The following is a 19,087-nucleotide window of genomic DNA, read 5'->3' as shown; positions in this document are numbered from 1 at the left end:
TAATGAGTAAAGGAAATATGAAAGGGTATTGCTTGATAGTACATACCTTTTATAATTAATAATTACTTCCAATGAAAATTCAATAAAATGTACAGTTATCAGTGTGACAAAACAAGACACAACACACTTTTTCTAATCATCATTAACATTTGCCCATAATCCACAGACAATAATTTGTGTCTATCAGTACAATATACAGTCAACTTGCATTTTCCCTCTGTTTGGACACAAACTGTCCAAAATAACCATTACATGTAATTATTATTGACATATTTTTAGTGGAGACATCAGCTTGAGTGTGTTGATGGACTTATACTTTAACTATGCATCCCAAGTTTAAATAGTATGAATAAATATTAAGTGTCAACAATTTAATTGGCTTATGACAAGAATTTGGAAACCAAGTGCAGTAAGATATCAGGGAAGGCAAAGTTCTTTCTTAGTATGGATTTTCATCAGTTGAAAACAAATTGGTAAAAGATAAAAATATGACCTGATATTTCAATACCCAGAACTATTGGATGAATGGCTACTACAAGCATATGTTAAATATTCAGACAAACATTTATGGATATGCAACTTTGGAAAAACTTTGTCATTCGCTTTCAGAAGTGAAGTATGAATCATGTCATGGTAAACATACTTTTGTTGAAAGTACGAGATTTTTGTGTTTTATGCAGAGCATACATGCCAATTTAGCAATGATCATTCAAAATAATTCCTGTACACTGTTGTGAAAGTAATCAAACTCAATCTAGATCTATCAGTGATGTCAAGAAAATCCACTTTTAGAGATAAATATATACGTAAAAATGGCTCGTTTGGGTTGAAGTTTTTTTTTTATGTAGAGGAGTGAACAACGTTTTGACCTTCTTCAGTCATTGTCAGGTTCACAAAGAAAGAAAGAATGGTAACTGACCGGAAGCTGACCACGTTTGAAAAGGGTAAAGTAACTGAGTGTTGGAATGTAGAGGACATGCTTAAATGTTTGTATATATAATTTTATATTATTTATTTCATTATTATTACTTATTATATTATTTTTAATATAGGTATAAAGGTGTTCCTTTGTATTGGTTTATTTTGGGCTTGAGTTGTTGTATAAACAAGGCTTCTTTAATTTTGCATTTGTTCATGTTTCTTTATTTAGTATTTGAGTGTTTTCTATTATGGTTATGTTGTGTTTATTTGACTTGCAGTGTTCAAAAACGTGTGAAGGTGATGTTTTATGTTCTTTGAATTTGGTTTCCATTTTTCTACTTGTTTCTCCAATATAGAAGTAGTGGGAGTTATCACATTGTATTTTATAAATATTGTTGGTGTGGTGTTTGTCAGTGTAGTTTTTACATAGTATAGACCTCAGTTGTGTGCCTGGTTTTTGAATAAATTTGGTATTAACTGGAATGTCATATTTTGTTACCAGTTTTTGCCAAATGTTGGTTATTTTTCTGCTGATGTCGGGAATATATGGTATGCAGCAGTATATGGTTTCTTGATTTTTTGATTTGTGAGATATATTTACTTTTGTTGGTTGATTTTCATTTCTGTCCAGGTGTGTTTGTATAATGTTTTCTATGGTTTGTGGAGGAAATATTGATGTTGGTGAAGTATTGTTTTATTTTGTCTAATTGATCGTTAATTCTATCTGGTAAGCATAGTTTTATGGCTGTGTTTATTTGGTTTCATAGTATGTTGAGTTTTTGTTTTGTTTCATGTGCTGAGTCCCAAGGACTGTATAGTTCAGTATGGGTGATTTTTCGGTGGATTTCAGTTTTAAATTGTGTATCGGTTTTTGTAATTTTGAGGTTAAGAAATGGTATTTGATTGCTTTCTTCTTGTTCACATGTGAAGTTGATGTTGGGATGTATGGTGTTAATGTGATTGAAAAAAATAAGTGTGTGTTCTGTAGATGTGAATGTCATCTGCATATCTATACCAGTATAGTGGTGGGTGTAATGCTGTGTTAATTGCTTGTGTTTCAACTTGTGTCATAAAAATATTGGCTAGAACTTGTGAAACTGGGTTGCCCATGCTTAGGGCATTTGTTTGTATATAGTTGTGGTTGTTGAACATGAAGTTTGTCTTCATCGTGGTGAATTCTATGAAGGTTGCTAATTGGTTGCTGGGAATGTCTATAGATGGGTTAGGGTCTCGGATATAGAGTTCTAAGGCTATCTTGCAGGCTTCAGTGGTTGGAACTTCTGTAAAGATGGATATAACATCAAAACTGGCCATTAAGGCTTTATGATTAAGTTGATTAAGATTAGACTTGAAATTAAAAGAGTCTTTGATGAAGGAGCTGGCTGATGTTACATATTTGGAGAATGCTCATGCTTTGTAATTAAACGATTCATATGTGGACATTATTGGTTGTAATGGACAATCTGGTTTATGAGGTTTGGGGATGCTGTATATTTATGGTGTGTGTGAGTTGGTTTTGCATAGGTAGGAATAAAATGTTTGTGAAATTGTGTTGGCTTTTTTCATTCTTAGTAGTATTTTGTTTAGTGCGCTTCGTGTGTCTTTGTTAGATTTGTGTGTATTGGTTTAAATTTGTTAATGTCTTATAGGATGTTTTTCATTTTTTGGGTGTATTCATTTGTGTTTATTATGACTATAGCATTTCCTTTATCTGTTTTCAGAATTTTTGTTTTTCTCTTGTTTTAGGTTTTTAATGAAATTAATATCTCTTTTTGTAAAATTGTTTTTTAGCTTTCTGTTCTGTGAAATTATGTTGATGGTTTATGAGAAAATTCTTTTAAAAAATCATTTAAGATGTTGTTTTTAGGTGTTTCAAAAAAAATATAAATTTTTAATTTTTCCTGGGAAGTTTGGCTGTTGGATGTCAATAAAATTGTATAAGTTGTCTTCTTTCTGTTGGTTGTTTTCAGTTGTTTTCTTGTTTTTGTTTTCTGTGGAAAGTATCACAAGTCTGGCTAGATCTTCTAAACACGTTTTGATTTCTAAGGTTGGAATGTACCTAGGTACTATTGCAAAGTTGAGTCCTTTGTTAAGTAGATGTATCTCGTCTGTGTTTAATTGTCGGTCGGATCTGTTAATTATGAGGTTAGTCAATGGTTTGTCGTGGTCTCTTTTCTGTTGCTTGCATCTTAGTTTTTTGTTGTGGCAGATCTTTTTGTCTCTGTCATTCCTAGTGTTGATTTGGTTTATGTTTTGTTGTATAAATCCGTAAATCTCTGGTTTGATGCAGCATGCCAGTTATATATTCAAACATCTAAGCACACCCTCTACATTCTGACACTCAGTTACACAACCCCTTTCAAACATGTGGTCAGCTTCCAGTCAGTTACCTCTTTCTTTCTTTGTGAACCTAATGATGACCGATGAAGGTCGAAACATTGTTCACTGCTCTACGTAAAAAAGTTTTCTAAACCCAAATGAGCTGTTTTTACATATATAATCTAGATTTATATTATCTTTTTTTTTGTCTGAATTATACCGGAACCCTCTTGATGTGGATTCCTGTACGTGGTGAGGGAACCTCCCAAAGAAGGTTCTATTCTTGCAGTTTACCTCCTCTGGGATCTAAACATCCATCTGCGTGTTTGCCATGCATGGTAACCCGAGAAGGGGAGGAGAGAATCCCGTTGGTTGAGGGGTCCAACTCCAACATACCACTTTGGCCTTGAATTCCTGTAAATGGGCAGTTTTGGGGTGGCCTCCCCAGGATCAGTCGTCTAGTCCATTTGGGCCAGGGTCAACTGAGTAAAAGCATAGGACATCCACAATGGATGTTGTGGATATTGTGTTCGGGTATGGTGCTCATGAAACCCTGGCCATCGCTGCAGTGCCCTTAAGGCACTGAAGTGCATCCACATGTAGGGCACTGAAAAATTTTCTATTTATTATGGATACTCCCAAAACAAACAAAAAAATAACACAACTTGAAACCATCAAGAAAAACCTGACTACTGGAAAATGACCACGCATCGATGAATCTGTCTCATGATTCCTAATTTTGCATTCCTTAAGTGACAAACCTCAAAGGCAGATGTCCCCATTTTTTATTCAGAAGGGCTTGTTGGCTCCCCTAAATTCGTGAAAAAGCTATGTTCAGGAGACATCTCAGTGGAAACATCTTCATCACAGCATTCCAAACTCCTCCTGACATCAAAGGCCTTGTGGGACATACCCATTGAAACTACTCCTCATTCCACTTTGAATACTTCCAGAGGAGTCATAGTTGAAAGAGATTTAAGGACTGTTCCCGAATCGAAGATCCTCGCAGGTCTCTCCAGCCTAGGAGTCACAGCAGTACACCGAATCTTCACTTGAAAAGATGAAATTCTGGAACCAACAAATGTTTTTATGTTAACATTTACAGTACCACATCCTCCCATAACAATAAAAGCAGGATATCTGAATTGTAAGGTGCGACCTTATATTCCAAATCCTGTACGATGTTTCCATTGTCAACAATTTGGTCATTTAAAACAATCTTGCCATGGTTCCTTGACCTGTGCTCGTTGTGGTTGTAAAGACCATAATGCCACTGAATGCCAACTCAAACCACATTGTATCAACTGTAATGGTACACATCCTTCTTATTTTACCTCATGCCCTAAATGGGTAGAAGAAAAAGAAGTACAACATCTCAAGACAGTTAACAATCTCACTTACACAGATGCTCGAAAATTATTATTACCTATTCCGTCCAGAACTTATGCTGCTGTAACCCGTTCTACTACTTCAGTAGGAGTCCAGACAGACCTTACCCTATCCCCTACACAGTCTTCACCAGCAAATCTTAATGAAACACTTCCCAAAATCAACACGGTTCACGAATCAGTGTCTCCTTCCATCTCTGTCCAGACAACACCTTCCAGTCATTGCCAAACTTCACCTTCTTCATGTCAAGATGTTACTATAGGGTCTCCCTCTCTTGATACCCCAAAAATTAAACAAACCACTTGTCCACACCCTCAATCATTACTACGTGTACTGATAAATTCAGACCCGAGCAGGATCCATAGAGGGCGATAGACCCACATCCAATAAAGAAAAAAAAACGTGTTACTAAACAGAAGGACTCTCTACCGTCTTCTCTGAAATAATTGCACATGGCCACACTAATCCAATGGGACTGTCGAGTTTTCCAATAAAATATGACTGACATCAAAGATCTGATTGACTTTTATCATCTCGTATGTCTTTCTTTGCAGGAAACATTTCTACAGCCTACAAATATAGTTACTATCCGACACTATTCATTTTACCAGAACGACAGGCTATGTATAGGACGGGGACATGGGGGAGTTGCATTGCTGGTTGATTAGCATGTACCCACCTGGTCCCTGTCATTAACCACACCCTTGGAGGCTGTAGCCATCTGTGTCTCCTTGGATTGTATCATTACTATTTGATCTCTATACCTTACACATGAAATGCATTATAATCAATCAGACCTCTACCCTCAATGAGCAACTGCCAACCTCCTTTTTAATCTTGGGAGATTTCAATGGGCATAATCCCCTCTGGGGTGGCTCCCGTATTGATATGAGAGGGCGCGCCATAGAGCATATGTTCCTGAATCACAACCTGGCTCTATTCAGTACTGGCTCTTACACATATTTTCATGCACCCAGTCAGTCATTTATAGCTATAGATCTTTCTGTCTGTTCCCATTCGCTATTCACTCACTTTTCCTGGAAGGTTGACATCAATCCACAAGGAAGTGATCATTTTCTCATCATCTTAGGAGAGATTGGCTGTGATCAGTACCACTCGACCCATGTACCTCACTGGAAGTTGGTCCAGGCCAACTGACCTTCTTTCACTACTCTCTCGGAACTTGATCCTGCCATCTTATATAAATCATCCATACATGATTGTATAGCAGCAGTAACCAACAGTATTATACAAGCTGTTACTTGATGCATCCCTAAAACCTCGACATGTTCCTCACAGCATCCCTGCTCTTGGTGGAATTTTGCCTGTTCTATAACATGAAAAACTCAGAAACGTGCTTGGGATATATTTCGAAGATACCCCACACTCTCAAACTGCATTGCATTTCAGCAAGCCTGTGCACATGCTCAGCAAGTTAGACGTCAAAGCCAGAAGGAATCTTGGATTAAATACACCTCCAGCATTTCTTCAACCACCAGCACAAAGGTAGATCTGGAGGATGAGTGGAAGATATACTTCTGCCCCCTCTCTATCTTAATATCTGATGGCCACGAAGTTGCAGATGCACAGAGCATTGCCAATACTCTTGGGGACTTCTTCTCTCATGTATCTAGCTCTTTGAACTTATCCCCTTCCTTTTTAGCCATTAAAACACAGGTGGAGCATCTACCTCTTTTCTTTTCAACTGACCATTCCTATGACTGCAATCACCCTCTTACACTGATGGAACTCAAGCTTGCAATTCATCAGTCTGGCAATACATCAGTCAGACCTGATAATATACATTATGAGATGTTATGCCACCTTTCCCAGAACTGTCTTACTATTCTCCTAGCTATCTTTAATCAGATACGGCAGGAAAATGTCTATCCAGATGTTTGGCGACTAGCTATCATACTCCCTATTCTGAAACCTGGGAAGGATCCAATGATTCCTTCAAATTACTGTCTAATTGCTTTGACAAGTTGTCTTAGTAAGATCTTAGAGAGGATAATCAATGCCTGCCTCATTTGATTTTTTGAATCAAACAACCTCCTCTCACCTAGTCAGGATTAGTTCCAAAAACAACGCTCTATGATAGATCACTTAATTCGCCTTGAAACATCAATCAGAGTAACATCTTGTTACTGTTTTTTTTTATTTAGAAAAAGCTTACAATACAACATGGAGATATGGCATCTTACAAGACCTTCACTTGTGTGGATTGCTTAGCAACTTACCCATTTTCATCAACCAATTCTTAATGAAGTGTCGCTTCCAAGTTCGTGTGGGCTCAACACTTTCTCCTTTTTTCCACAGGTAAATTGCTGTCCCCAATTGTAACCTATCTTTGAGTCATCTGAGGAAAGTAGATACACCCGATTGGAAATATCGCTCTTTCTTTGATGAACATCTTTCATATGATCCATCCATTCCTATATATACAGATGGTTCCAAATTGGGTGACTCAGTTGGCTTTGCCATGGTTTGTGACAGTTTGATTGTGGCACACAGACTCCCCCCCTACAGTTTCTGTTTTCATTGCCAAATTGTATGCCATCCCTCTTGCCCTAAGTCATGTTTAACTAATGCAATATACAAATTGTACAATATATACAGACTCACTCGGTTGTCTCTTGGCCCTGGAATCATTCCACGATAGTCACTACCCTCTTCTCATCAATATCGAAAACAAACTGGTTATCTTTCTCTCTCATTTGTCACCGTCCACTTCTTTTGGATACCAGGTCATGTTGGTTTGTAGGAATGAGCTGACTGACCGAACAGTAAAGTCTGTCTGTTCTGGATCTATCGTCCCATAACCCATTCCATATATGGACTATGGTCCAGTTATTAAATCCAGACTGTACATCAGATGGCAGGCAACCTGGAATGAGCAACACAATAACAAGCTTTTACAAATCAAACCTTCTCTAGGTCTTTGGCTCTCTTGCTTCTGTGAGGATCGAAGAGAGGAGATTGTTTTAGCATTGGTCACAGTTTTTTAACCCACCACTTTCTTTTATCTGGTACTGCTGCACCAATGTGTGGTCTATGTGGTACTCAGGTTTGCTTTTGACTTTGGCCCATGTTATAGGTGATACTGTCCATCTCATTCATGTTTTTACATTTTTAAGAGCCATTGGTCTTTTACACTTAATTTAAGGATTTTTATCAGACTATATAGTGTTTTAGCATGATTTCTTTTACACATTTCAATTTTTATTTTGACTTGAATCCAGGACTGGAAAGGCCAACTTCAGGTGACTGACAGCAAGGGTGTAGTTTTTGCTTCAGTCTTCCTGGCAGTTCCTAATTTTACATATTTTACTTTTTACCTTAATTGTTTTATACCTATACTGTACCACATCTTGTCTAGCACAGATAGCCTTGTAGCTTTGTGCCAGTAAACACTAAATACCTACCTACCTTCCTATACCTGAACTTGTGAATGGCACACCCTGTAACAATACAACTTTAGTTGTAAGTTGTAAAACTAAACAATCTAAAGTTAACATTAACAGTGATGTCATCATAAGTATGGTAAGGTTGTGTACCAAGGAGGCTTACTAGCCTGTAAGGTCTTTTTGTCAGTAATATGGCAAAACTCAAAAGTTCTAGACAAGATCCAATAGTATTTTAATGTAAGTCTACATCATAATTTCATTATTTCAGTAGCACATAGTGGTATTTACTATTGTTGTAACTTTAAATTAGTAAGTGAAACACTAACTGTAGGAGTAGTGGGATGGAGCAATAAAAGTTTTCCCATTGGTAATTGCTGAAATTTTCCTATAGCTTGGTATGTCTAGTTATCTTCAGGTCTGTGTTTCACCACTTGATTGTTATCCATAAATATAATGATCATTGTCCATTCTGTATTTGAAATTATTTCTAAACATAATAAAGCATATGAGAAAAGACTCTAAATAGTGTCTGATTTCATTACAGTGTAAAAGTTGTCCCTGGACCCCAGTGAAGCTTGTAGGACACCTATAATATTTATTACCCAGCCTATTTTTGTGAATGCCTGCAGTGTTCACCTACCTGAGTTTTTTAGTCAATTCAGCTTCTTTCTGCTGCATATTCCATGATATGTTTATTGTAATTGACAAAACAGATCACTGACTGAAATGAAAATGAAGGTGGCTCAAATTCTATTACAGGGGAAAATAAAATGTGAGGTTATAAAATTTTAAAGGTGAAATTCGAAAGCATTTTGCCCAGTCATGTTGTTTCCATATTTTTGCACATCAGATTCCAATGTTTTTTTTGTAATCTGAAAAACAAGAATAAAAAGATAACAGTAGCAGGAAGAAAATTACAGACACAAAGCCATGCTTCTTTATGTCAATGGTATTTAGTAGTAATGCAATTCAAGTTGATAGTATAATTGCTTTTTCAATAAGACCAATAAATTTTGGTTCCTGCCACTCCATTTAGTTCTTCTCAGAATTTTCCTGACGATAGCAGTATATTAGCATCAAAATCTATAATATAAAACAAATGGTAGTTATTATAAAAAAATTAGACACCCAGTTATGAATCTCTATGCCAGTGCTTTTTGAAAATATACAAAGGATGTGTTGGCAGAATAAAGTCAAAACAACCTTCAGATGCTGGAAGACAATGGAGAAAGAAATTATTTCCATCTTTTGCTGGGATAATAGTATATGTATTTAACTTTTTTTGTCATAATGCCAAATTTTGCTTGTCCCAAGCATTTTTAGATTATGTGGCATTAAAATTACTTATTCTTGTGATTATCTATTTATTCTATATTATAAAGTATAAAAGAAAAGTTATCACTAAGTAGGAAACCTATGTAGGATGACTACTGAGCTTGAGAAAAGGAAACAAACAATAAAGGAATGGAAGTGGGCATATCATGTGATCAGCTAATGATTACATAGCAGACTAAGCTCTCTCAACTTTTGTACTATCTGTGATCCATCTCATTTGTTTACAGTAGCATATAGTACAAGACAAAAGGATGAAAACATGTTCACATTTTAAATAATAATGTTTTCCAGAGATATCTTACTTAGTAACAGTGTAATTCAAGCTGATAGTACAATTGTTTTCTTAACAAGTCCAATGAGTTTTGGTTTCTACTATTCCATATAGTTCTTCCCAGGACTTTCCTGAAAATTTGCAGCATATTAGTAACCAAAACCTACAGTATAAAACAAATGGTAGTTATTATTATAAAAAAATAAATAACTAATTAGTAATAGATTCAGGTGACTATAGTTTATTAACCATGACAACTACTAAAATCCAGTTGCCACAACTATATAGCTAATGTTTAACTACACACTAGTATTGTAATTTAAGAAAATAAGTATTAAATGTGTCAGTAGTGCAATTAAGCATGCATATTTATGTAAGTGTACTTCTCAGGTTAACTTCTGCATATGACATACCATATTGGCTTTTACAAGTTCAGTTTTTAGTCAGGTTTCCAATGAGTAAAACAATTTACGTAAGACCAGGGATTCTGAAAAGTCATGAAAAAATACTAAAACTGTTTATTCATTATTCAGAATTTAGATGACAGAGCTTCAGAAAAAAAGTTTTTGGAAATGTTTAAATAATTCTTTATTGAATATTAAATAGTGCTTTTAAGTTTTGGTGTTTCAAATATTTTGTTTTGTAGTGCACAAATGAAATATTTAGACATACTGAAAATAGAGAGGAAAGTAAAGGTGTTTTTTTTCTAATATTGGTATTTATACATGTAATTTTTTGTTTTAAAATGTATCTGAATTAATTTCCAATGTCCAAGATTATTTATTTTTATGTCTATTTTTGGCCTTTGCAAAAATATTTTGTACATGTAGAAACAAGAAGCAAGGTAACAAAAGATAATTTGCTCCTTAAGGTCATTGCATTATCATCAATAACAATCAATCAATGAACTCCAAATGAAATGCATTTCACATCCATTTCTTGGTACAAATGTAATGCATAATGATTACAAGGAAAGTTACTATATTGAGTGTATATAGTACAATGAATAAACAAGTTTATTCTTCTAGGTGATTACACTTTCATTTGTAACTTTCTATTTTTGTCATTTTAAGTTATTTACTGAATGCATATAGTTGTTATGTAAGAAGATTTTAATTCTACATTATTACAAAAGCATGATTCTTGGCAAACATTCTTATGTATATATATTATATATCCCATATTTCTTTATTTGTTCTTGTAACTGTTGTGCAAAACTTATGCAGGAAAGATAAATGTACAAAAATACCTAATGTATGCCATTTGTTTAAGAAAATAAGAGTTTTATAGAAATTTTAATAAAAGAACATTGTAAATTACTGTGGGTATTAAAATTGAGTACTTTTTACTTTTCTTATAATCGTGAAAATATTTTTATGAAATTACAGGATATAAAACAATCAGAACTCATTAGAAATAAAAAAATGAGGAAGGCTAAAAGCTTTTTAGAGAGCTGTGAAGAGGTCTTCAACTCTGTTCTGCTCACTGTGGGAGAAAATCAAAGTGACTTCAACCTCCAACAAATACTTGTGTGTCTTGGTGGAACACCTATTACTCCCAAAGAAGTTTACATCATTCGACTGCCACATCAGCCAACTTGTAAACATTGCATTCACAGTACACCAAAATCTTTTCGTAGTTGTATGACAAGACTTTTCAAAGAGATGATTAGTACAGAAGGGTTTTTAAGCTCAAGTAAATTGTCTCCTACACAGTGTACTATTATGTTGCAAGTTTTAAGAAAAAACCCACTTCCAAAGAATATGGAACCTAAACTGTATTTTAAAATTCCATTTCGAGGAAAACAGGTTATTTTAGATTTTTGTTTTTCTAATTGTTGTCATGTTGAAAGTGACCATTTTCCTGTTTTTTCAGATTCTGATATCAATCTCAGTGAAAGTGTTAATAATGATACAAACATAATTGCAGTTGGTGGCTCAGAAAGTACCAATAACTCCCATATGGATAAGAGTTTGGTTTGTTTTATGGAAGATCTGGCCTTGAAAATTCCATCTGTAGATGATTATATCTGGGTTCAACTCAAGCCTACCATTAAAGGATTCAAAGATTCTTGCACTAAACAAGCCTCAGGATTAAATATATAGATGTAGACATGCCTTTGTTGTTATTGAAGGTAATACTGTTAAACCATTACTAGAATAAATATGCAGCTCAGCATGGTAAATTTGTAAGTAGTCAAACTTTAAAGGATTTATAATATCAAATGTTATTGCTTGTTATATGTACTGTATATTTTATGCAAGAATTGGAAAGGTAATATGTAAAAATGTATCAGTAAACTTTACTAAATTACAATTTTATATGCATGGTTACATTGAATAATGAAATGAAAAGCACAGAAAGTAATATTCATAAGCATTCTTCTGGATATATTAAGCATGCACATGTTAAATTGTTTTAAAGTAGGGATGTACCTGTACAAAAAGTTTGGCCAATACTGAATTTTAGTGCCATATTGGTACTTTATTTTTGCCAATACTGATTCCAGTATTGATACCTTCAGAAAATAAATCATTTTAGAAATTTGTTTTCCATTGTGATTTTATTTCTTTCATATAAGGTAAAAAAATAATTTTGGTATTAAATGTTCATCAGACTATGCTTTATTTACTGAGAGTAGGTAAAAACAAGTATAATTACAAAAACCTTCAGAAAATAAATCATTTTAGAAATTTGTTCTCCATTGTGATTTTATTTCTTTCATGTAAGGTAAAAAAATAATTTTGGTATTAAATGTTCATCAGACTATGCTTTATTTACTGAGAGTAGTTAAAAACAAGTATAATTACAAAAACACTGTATTTTGATTATATTCAGTTATAATATTGGAACAGAATATGGTGTGTTAATTCGTCAAAAAATATAGGGTAAGCTAATTTAGTCATTCAGAGAAATATAAGAAAGATAAATAACTCAAAATAATTTTTAATATTTCTCAATTTCATTTTAAGTTTGACATCTTTTGTACCATAAAGGTATGAACATGGTAAATCTATGATAGATTAGTAAAAACATATAGACTAGTTTTATAATTCTCTTCCATAAACAAATTTTTAAAATGTATAGAAACTGGATAACACACAAACTTTTATTATTTCCAGAAATCTGTCTTACGCTTCATATCTTTTATGTGAATTATGAACAATGGTACATTAATGAAATCAATTAAATTGTATGGTATCATGCACAGCAATACCAAAAATGCTGCATGTCACAGAAACTTTAGCAAGTTTTATCATTTTATAATATCATCTAACAATTATTTTAAAAATGGTATTAATAAAATCCCATACATTGAAATGGATAAAGGAATGAAAAAGGTGAATAGGAAAAACATATTTAGAATTTTTATCTGTGGCATTTTTTGTTTGCTACTTAATAGACAAGAAGGCAACCTAATCCACATTTTAAAATTTTAAAAAGCCAGCTAAGCAATGACTTTCTTCTTTTCAACTTAAAAGCTGAAATCCTTTTTTTTTTCTTGTAAAATAATGAAGGATTAAATAAAACTAAACTTTTATAGCATAGTATTGGGTTTAACTTGATCATGAAATGTATTTTATAATTTATAACAAGAATAACTGGTTTAGTATTTAAGAATAAACAACTTATGAATATCCTGGCCGTACTGACTTTAAATTTCTGCATATAAATAACAAAGGGCCTAAACTTTTACTTAGTTTTTATTTGCTCATTAAAATTGAATGTATTAAGAAAAAAGACACACAAGTTTGTAATATGTGATAATTTATCATTGAAAATGTGTGTTTTGCAGATGTTCTGAATATCTGTTATTTTGATTGTTTTATTTATGTGGTCTCTGTTACCTTTTTCAGTGGCACATTTATGAATAGAAGTGGGTAAATTAGTTTCTTCAGTACAACCAATGTGAATGTCATTAGTCTTGTTTTTATTATCTTTCATGTTATAGTATGTCACTTTACTGAATGGTAGTATGAAGTGAATGGTTTGTATAATCCCTTTATCCATCGCAAAAATACATGTATATAAAATATAAATAGTTGAGATAATTTTTATACTGTTCATGACACAGTTAAAGAGTGATTTTAATTTCAGTGATTTAAGGTGTAAAAGAATGAACAATACTGTTACTAATGCATTATCGTTATACCATGAAAGGAATGCCATGAAGTAACTTTTGTATTACATCACATATTTAGTGTCAAAAAACTTAATTTTCCTTGTCAATAATGTAATATTTATATAGTTTTAAAACTTCTGCAGCTGTACTTCAATTTGGAAATTCCATTCTCATGGGTGAAAATTAATTTAGTTCTTTTAACACTGAAATAAGGGTTTATTTTTTTATTTAGTATTTTGTAATTGGAAGATAAAATATTGTGTAAACATGTACTAATTTTCCCTTGTTGAACTTGCTTCACAAACACCTTACTTCAACCTCAAGAACTACAGTAAAAACTGTATATCATATTATTATTATTACATAGATACATATATAGTGTTTACAAAAGTCAAGAGAAAGATTATTTTAAAAAAAAGGAATTCATGCCGTAATAATTCAATGAAATTTGTTGATTTAATATTCGAATACTGGATACATCATCTAAGTCTCAGGTTCTCAATTTAAAACAAAAACTGTACTATATAGTGAATGTTTTCTTCAATCTGTTAAGTCCTTGTGCTCTATAGCCAGTATAACCATGATACTTATTTTTGCCAAGTGTTTGTTTAATTATTGCTTAAAAATTGGACTAAACAATTACACCCAAACACATCACTGCACACCTACAAACAATTTATATACACATGCAAGAAAAATAAGTGTGCATAACTAAACTTCTACCTCCTGGTTGGTGGGTACCCATACTGTTAATATTCATAATTAACAACAATTCTTAAATATGTTCAATTGAAATGCAGTGAAAGATTCACATTGATTAAAATATATGAAAGACTGGATCAAATTATTTACTGATTATTAAAGTTGTGTACCAGTGGCTCATCATTAGGTCTGAGGACTTAAAATTTAGGAATCAAAATCTACAGTTACCATAAACGTTGCCCATTGTGTAGCTTCACATTTAAGAAGAAACAATCACTAAACTTAGAAATATATTTGATAAGTAAATGTTACTTGCCTGTAGAAGAAAATGCAATATATTCTTTAATTCATGGTACTGTTATGAAAAATTATTCAATGTTGTAAAATGTGAAAATGCAAAACTATAGCATTGTGCAACATTATGATCAAAATATTAAAGGTCTGTGTGACAAATTGTTTTAAATTTGGTCATAATTTTAGTTTGTGTTGTGATAAACCATTTAAATAACATATAAGGATTATGTAAGAGAAATTCAACAATATGTTTCTGCTATAGCTGGTCGGATTTGGTAAGACAAGAAGAAAGGAGAAAATAAACATTATAGCCAAAATGCATAGAAAGCAGAGATTTCATAAACAAATTTTTATTTTAGTCATTGTTGTAAAGGATTATACTTAATAACAAAACCTCAGTTAATTGTTTGTGGAAAACAATTGATTGTATTGATTACACTGGTCAACAAAGTTTTTGTTGCATTTATATCAAAAACTTGGTATTACATAATTTCTTGCCCTGATTTCAGATCTGTAGTTAGTTTTTTCCTCAGTGCTCTACTTTTTTTGCAATCAAGGTATTTAAAAATCTCAAAATTTCGTCATCATCACATTGACGTCGTAGTCTATCATGAAAAATATGTGATAAAATATGTTATAAAACTCTTTAATATAGCTGGGTAATAAAAAAAGGAAATGCAAGATAGTATAAATGTATTAAAGTTATTTATATAAATTCAATTTTATATCAAGTTATAATTCAATTTATTTATATAAAACTGATTAGTAGATAAGACATTTGCTACTATGAGGAGGTAAAGCTCAATTGCAGTCTACTCAGGCATAAATTTCCGCTTGTAGCTCTTGCGTTTGTGGACTGTCTCAGGGCATTCTCGTTTAATGCTCCAGGAGTAATCTGCCATCATATGTTTGTCCCATCTCCCTTGGTAACGCTCTTCCATGGTCTTGAGGTCCTAATGGAACCGCTTGACTTGCTCGTCACTTACAGCTCCTGGGTTTTCAGGGAATCTGTCAAGATGACTGTACAGGTAATGGAGTTTGACACTCATGTTACATCCAAGATCGCGAAAAGCTGACAACATATTCGCTACAAGGGTTTCATAGTTGTCAGCTTTTTTATTGCCGAGAAAGTTTGCCATCACCGCCACAAATGAAAGCCATGTAGTCCTTTCCTTGTCGTTCATCTTTCTGGCAAATTCTTGATCACGCACAAGTGCACGAATCTGTGGTCCATGAAAAACACCTGCCTTGATCTTCTCGAAGGACAAATCAGGGAGCACAGAAAATATGTGTTGGAAGCATTCACCGTCAGTATTCAACGCCTTTATAAACTGTTTCATCAAGCCCAGCTTGATATGGAGAGGAGGAAATATGATCTTTTCTCGACTGACAATTGGATCGTTGACAATATTTGGCATACCCGCCTTCAGAGTCTCACGTATGGGCCACTCCTGGTTCCAGTGCTTTTCTCGAGCTCGGCTGTCCCACATGCAAAGATAGCAGGGGTACTTTGTAAATCCTCTTTGTTGACCTAGGAGGAAATTAACCATTTTGAGGTCCACACAAATTGTTCAGTTGTGCTTGTGGTATTTTAGTAGGTCAATTACAGTCTTAATGTCATTATATTCCTCTCGTAAATACACAGAGTGTCCAATTGGAACAGCTGCATAGACATTGTCATTATGAAGTAGAACGCACTTCAAACTTTGCTTAGAACAATCTAGAAATAATTGCCAGTCATTTGGATGGTATATTGGCATCCCTAATTCCTGGAGAAGACCTGAGATATTATGACAATAAACAAACATATTCTCCTCTGTAAAAAATGGCACAAAAGCCTGCTCCCGATTTTAAAAGTATGACACTTTAGTTGTATGGCTCAGCTGATTCTTTTCTTGAATCCTGGAAGCTAACACTTCAGCTGCATTTTTTGGAGAGACCCAAATCACGCACAAGGTCATTCAACTCTGGCTGGCTAAACTGTTGAGGAGTTAATGACTGTGGGGTCTCATAAGAAGGATCGCCAGATTCTGAAAGTATTTCTTGAGTTTCATCAGCAGTCTCTTGCTCTTGGTCACTACCCACATCTTCAGATGGAAGAAATCCTTTAAAAACTGGGATTGGGAGCTCATCAGAGTGCAGAGCAGGTCGGATTGCTGAGGGAATACTAAGATATGAGATTTTGTGTCTGTTTTTCTTGCCAATGCCCTTTGTATTGACCAGACAAAAATAACAGTCAGTTGTGTGGTCCATCGGTTCTTGCCAGGTCATGGGAATTCCGAAAGGTAAACCCTTACGTTTCCCTTTTTGTCCAGTCACGCAGCATTTCCTCGCAGTTATGACACACAATATGTGGGGCCCATTTTATGTCTTGGTCACCAAGAGCAAGTCCAAAGTACGCTTTATAAGCACGCCTCACAAACGATGTTATATTATGCCTTTGACGAATAAGCGTGAAGCATCCACAAATACAACAGAAAGCGTCCGGCTTGTTCTCACATTGATGTCTCCTTGTAGCCATGATCAGATCTGAAACAAAATCAAAACAATTTTAATATCTCTGTTGATAACCTAAACGTGTAAGTAATTAACACGTTTCCTGCGATGGGACCTACCGGTGTCCCACTATTGTCTTACCTTTAACTAAGTTGCAGGCTAGAGACAAATATAACGACAACCTCACGTTATCATAGCTCATGCAGCACTGAAGCTGTTAGATGTACAAGAGCATCGCAGCTGTTGCCGGTTTGCCAATATAGGCATCGCAGGAAACGTGTTAATTTGACCACAAACGGCTAGAATAAAAAACTTAAAATTGCATTAAAACTAGAGCATGTAGAGCTGAACCGTTTTCATATTTGAATTTAGCAGGTCACAAAGGGTAAGAATGAGTAAAAAAAATCTTATGCAACTGAGATTTCGAAAAAATTTGTTGACCTGTGTTATTAATACTTATGATTCATTTTCTTTTGTTTGTTTGTTTTCAGATCATCAGTCTTAATTTTATGGGGATATTTAGGCTATCTATACTGTTCACTGCAAAAAATGAAGCTACGGATTTTGATGTTTTATGAACATAAACTTATTGCAACCTATTGGTGGACTTGTTTTATGAATGAAGATGCTATCATAGCACTTAGGGTTATGTGACAAACTGATTTAATAGAAATCAACAAATATCTAGGGAAAAATAAAAACTTAGTTGTGTTTATTAATTATCTTTTATTGAAATAAAACTAGAAGACTGTTTAACTTTCTAAGCAATTATATTTATCAAGTAGCAAAAAATATTTTAATCTTTGGAACTTTGAAATACAACTCTGTTTTCTCAGTTAGTAAAACAACAACCATTTCTTTCATGGTGGCTAAGATGTACATTCCAGGGCCATATGAAGCTAATCTTTGAATTCTGCTAATGAAGAAGCACAAACAGCCTCTTGTGTAACTTTTTTAATCAAAGTACCCTTAGCCTATGACTGCAATATTTTATCCTTCATTCCTCTCAATTTGTACATTTTGAGGGCATGTTCAAAATAACATTCCAATTTTGTTTTTTTCATCATCTAGACCAACTGAGATGTTTTGGTATTTTCTGAAAGGCCTCTTAGGCATGGACTTGTGGGAGATATATTTGAAATGCTTTTCTTACACACCTTTGATTTTGAAACAGAAGTAAATAAATTTATAATAATAGGAAAACCAACTTGTAATTTACATGATTTCCATTTTAAATTTTAAGCCCATTGGTTTCTAATGTTTTGATTTTTAAATTGTAACTTTTAAAATCCTCTTACTTTAAACTGCTGTCTTAGTTGAAACTGATGATTCTTGTCCTTTAAATGCTACCTACCAGGTTTTCATAAATGAATGTTGATTCACAAAATTTGTGATTTAGGACTTGAATTATTTACAATCACTTAAAATGATTACTCTCTTTCCTTTGTATTTTTACTCTTTATACCAATAAACTAAATGTTATAAATTGGTCATTATTCATGATGTATGTATTGTATTTGAGTGTACTATGCACTTCTTTTATGTAATACACTATTCTGAATTTACTCTATTCTGTGTATATGGAGACTCGCATGATTATGTAGTTAAGAAAGCCATTAATTTTATTGTATTTTGTTTTCAAAATGGATAATTATTATTACCAGTAGGCATGTTATGTAAGAATGTTGACAATAGTGTTCTTCAATGATTATTCAGGTGATTTCAAATTGTTAGAGACCCACACCTTTGTTGTGATGAAAATGACTCGTCACATGAGAAGTGCTTGCTGTTCTGGATATATGCAGTTTTTTGCATGGTGAAGACCATTAA

At 33.6% G+C, this 19,087-nt stretch overlaps 2 protein-coding genes across 3 annotated transcripts in view; both read left to right on the top strand.

Moving 5' to 3' along the window:
- The window catches only part of LOC143255186 (MAD2L1-binding protein-like), a 30,508-nt gene extending 11,815 nt beyond the window's left edge, over window positions 1-18,693 (top strand). The window contains exons 2-3 of one of the 2 annotated variants that reach the window (XM_076510459.1): window positions 11,031-11,776; window positions 17,749-18,693. In XM_076510459.1, the coding sequence (XP_076366574.1) occupies window positions 11,031-11,747 (717 nt within the window). In that variant the 3' untranslated portion in view covers window positions 11,748-11,776; window positions 17,749-18,693. Of the gene's footprint in view, window positions 1-11,030; window positions 12,190-17,748 lie in introns of those variants that run through there. The other variant, XM_076510452.1, reaches the window with a different exon arrangement.
- On the top strand, window positions 3,446-6,000 carry LOC143255196 (uncharacterized). The gene has a single exon (XM_076510471.1). The coding sequence runs from the start codon at window positions 4,330-4,332 to the stop codon at window positions 5,002-5,004; it is 675 nt and encodes a 224-aa protein (XP_076366586.1). The 5' UTR covers window positions 3,446-4,329; the 3' UTR covers window positions 5,005-6,000.
- Window positions 18,694-19,087: the final 394 nt, after the last annotated feature.

The sequence above is a fragment of the Tachypleus tridentatus genome, chromosome 1 (genome assembly GCF_004210375.1).
Source record: "Tachypleus tridentatus isolate NWPU-2018 chromosome 1, ASM421037v1, whole genome shotgun sequence".
In the NCBI taxonomy this organism is placed as follows: domain Eukaryota; kingdom Metazoa; phylum Arthropoda; class Merostomata; order Xiphosura; family Limulidae; genus Tachypleus; species Tachypleus tridentatus.
The sequence above is the reverse complement of the archived record's forward strand: the minus strand, read 5'-3'. Positions and strand labels throughout refer to the sequence as shown.

What these genes read in the sequence shown, in the direction of transcription:
- LOC143255196 (XM_076510471.1), top strand. Translation starts at nt 4,330, where the DNA reads ATGTTAACATTTACAGTACCACATCCTCCCATAACAATAAAAGCAGGA.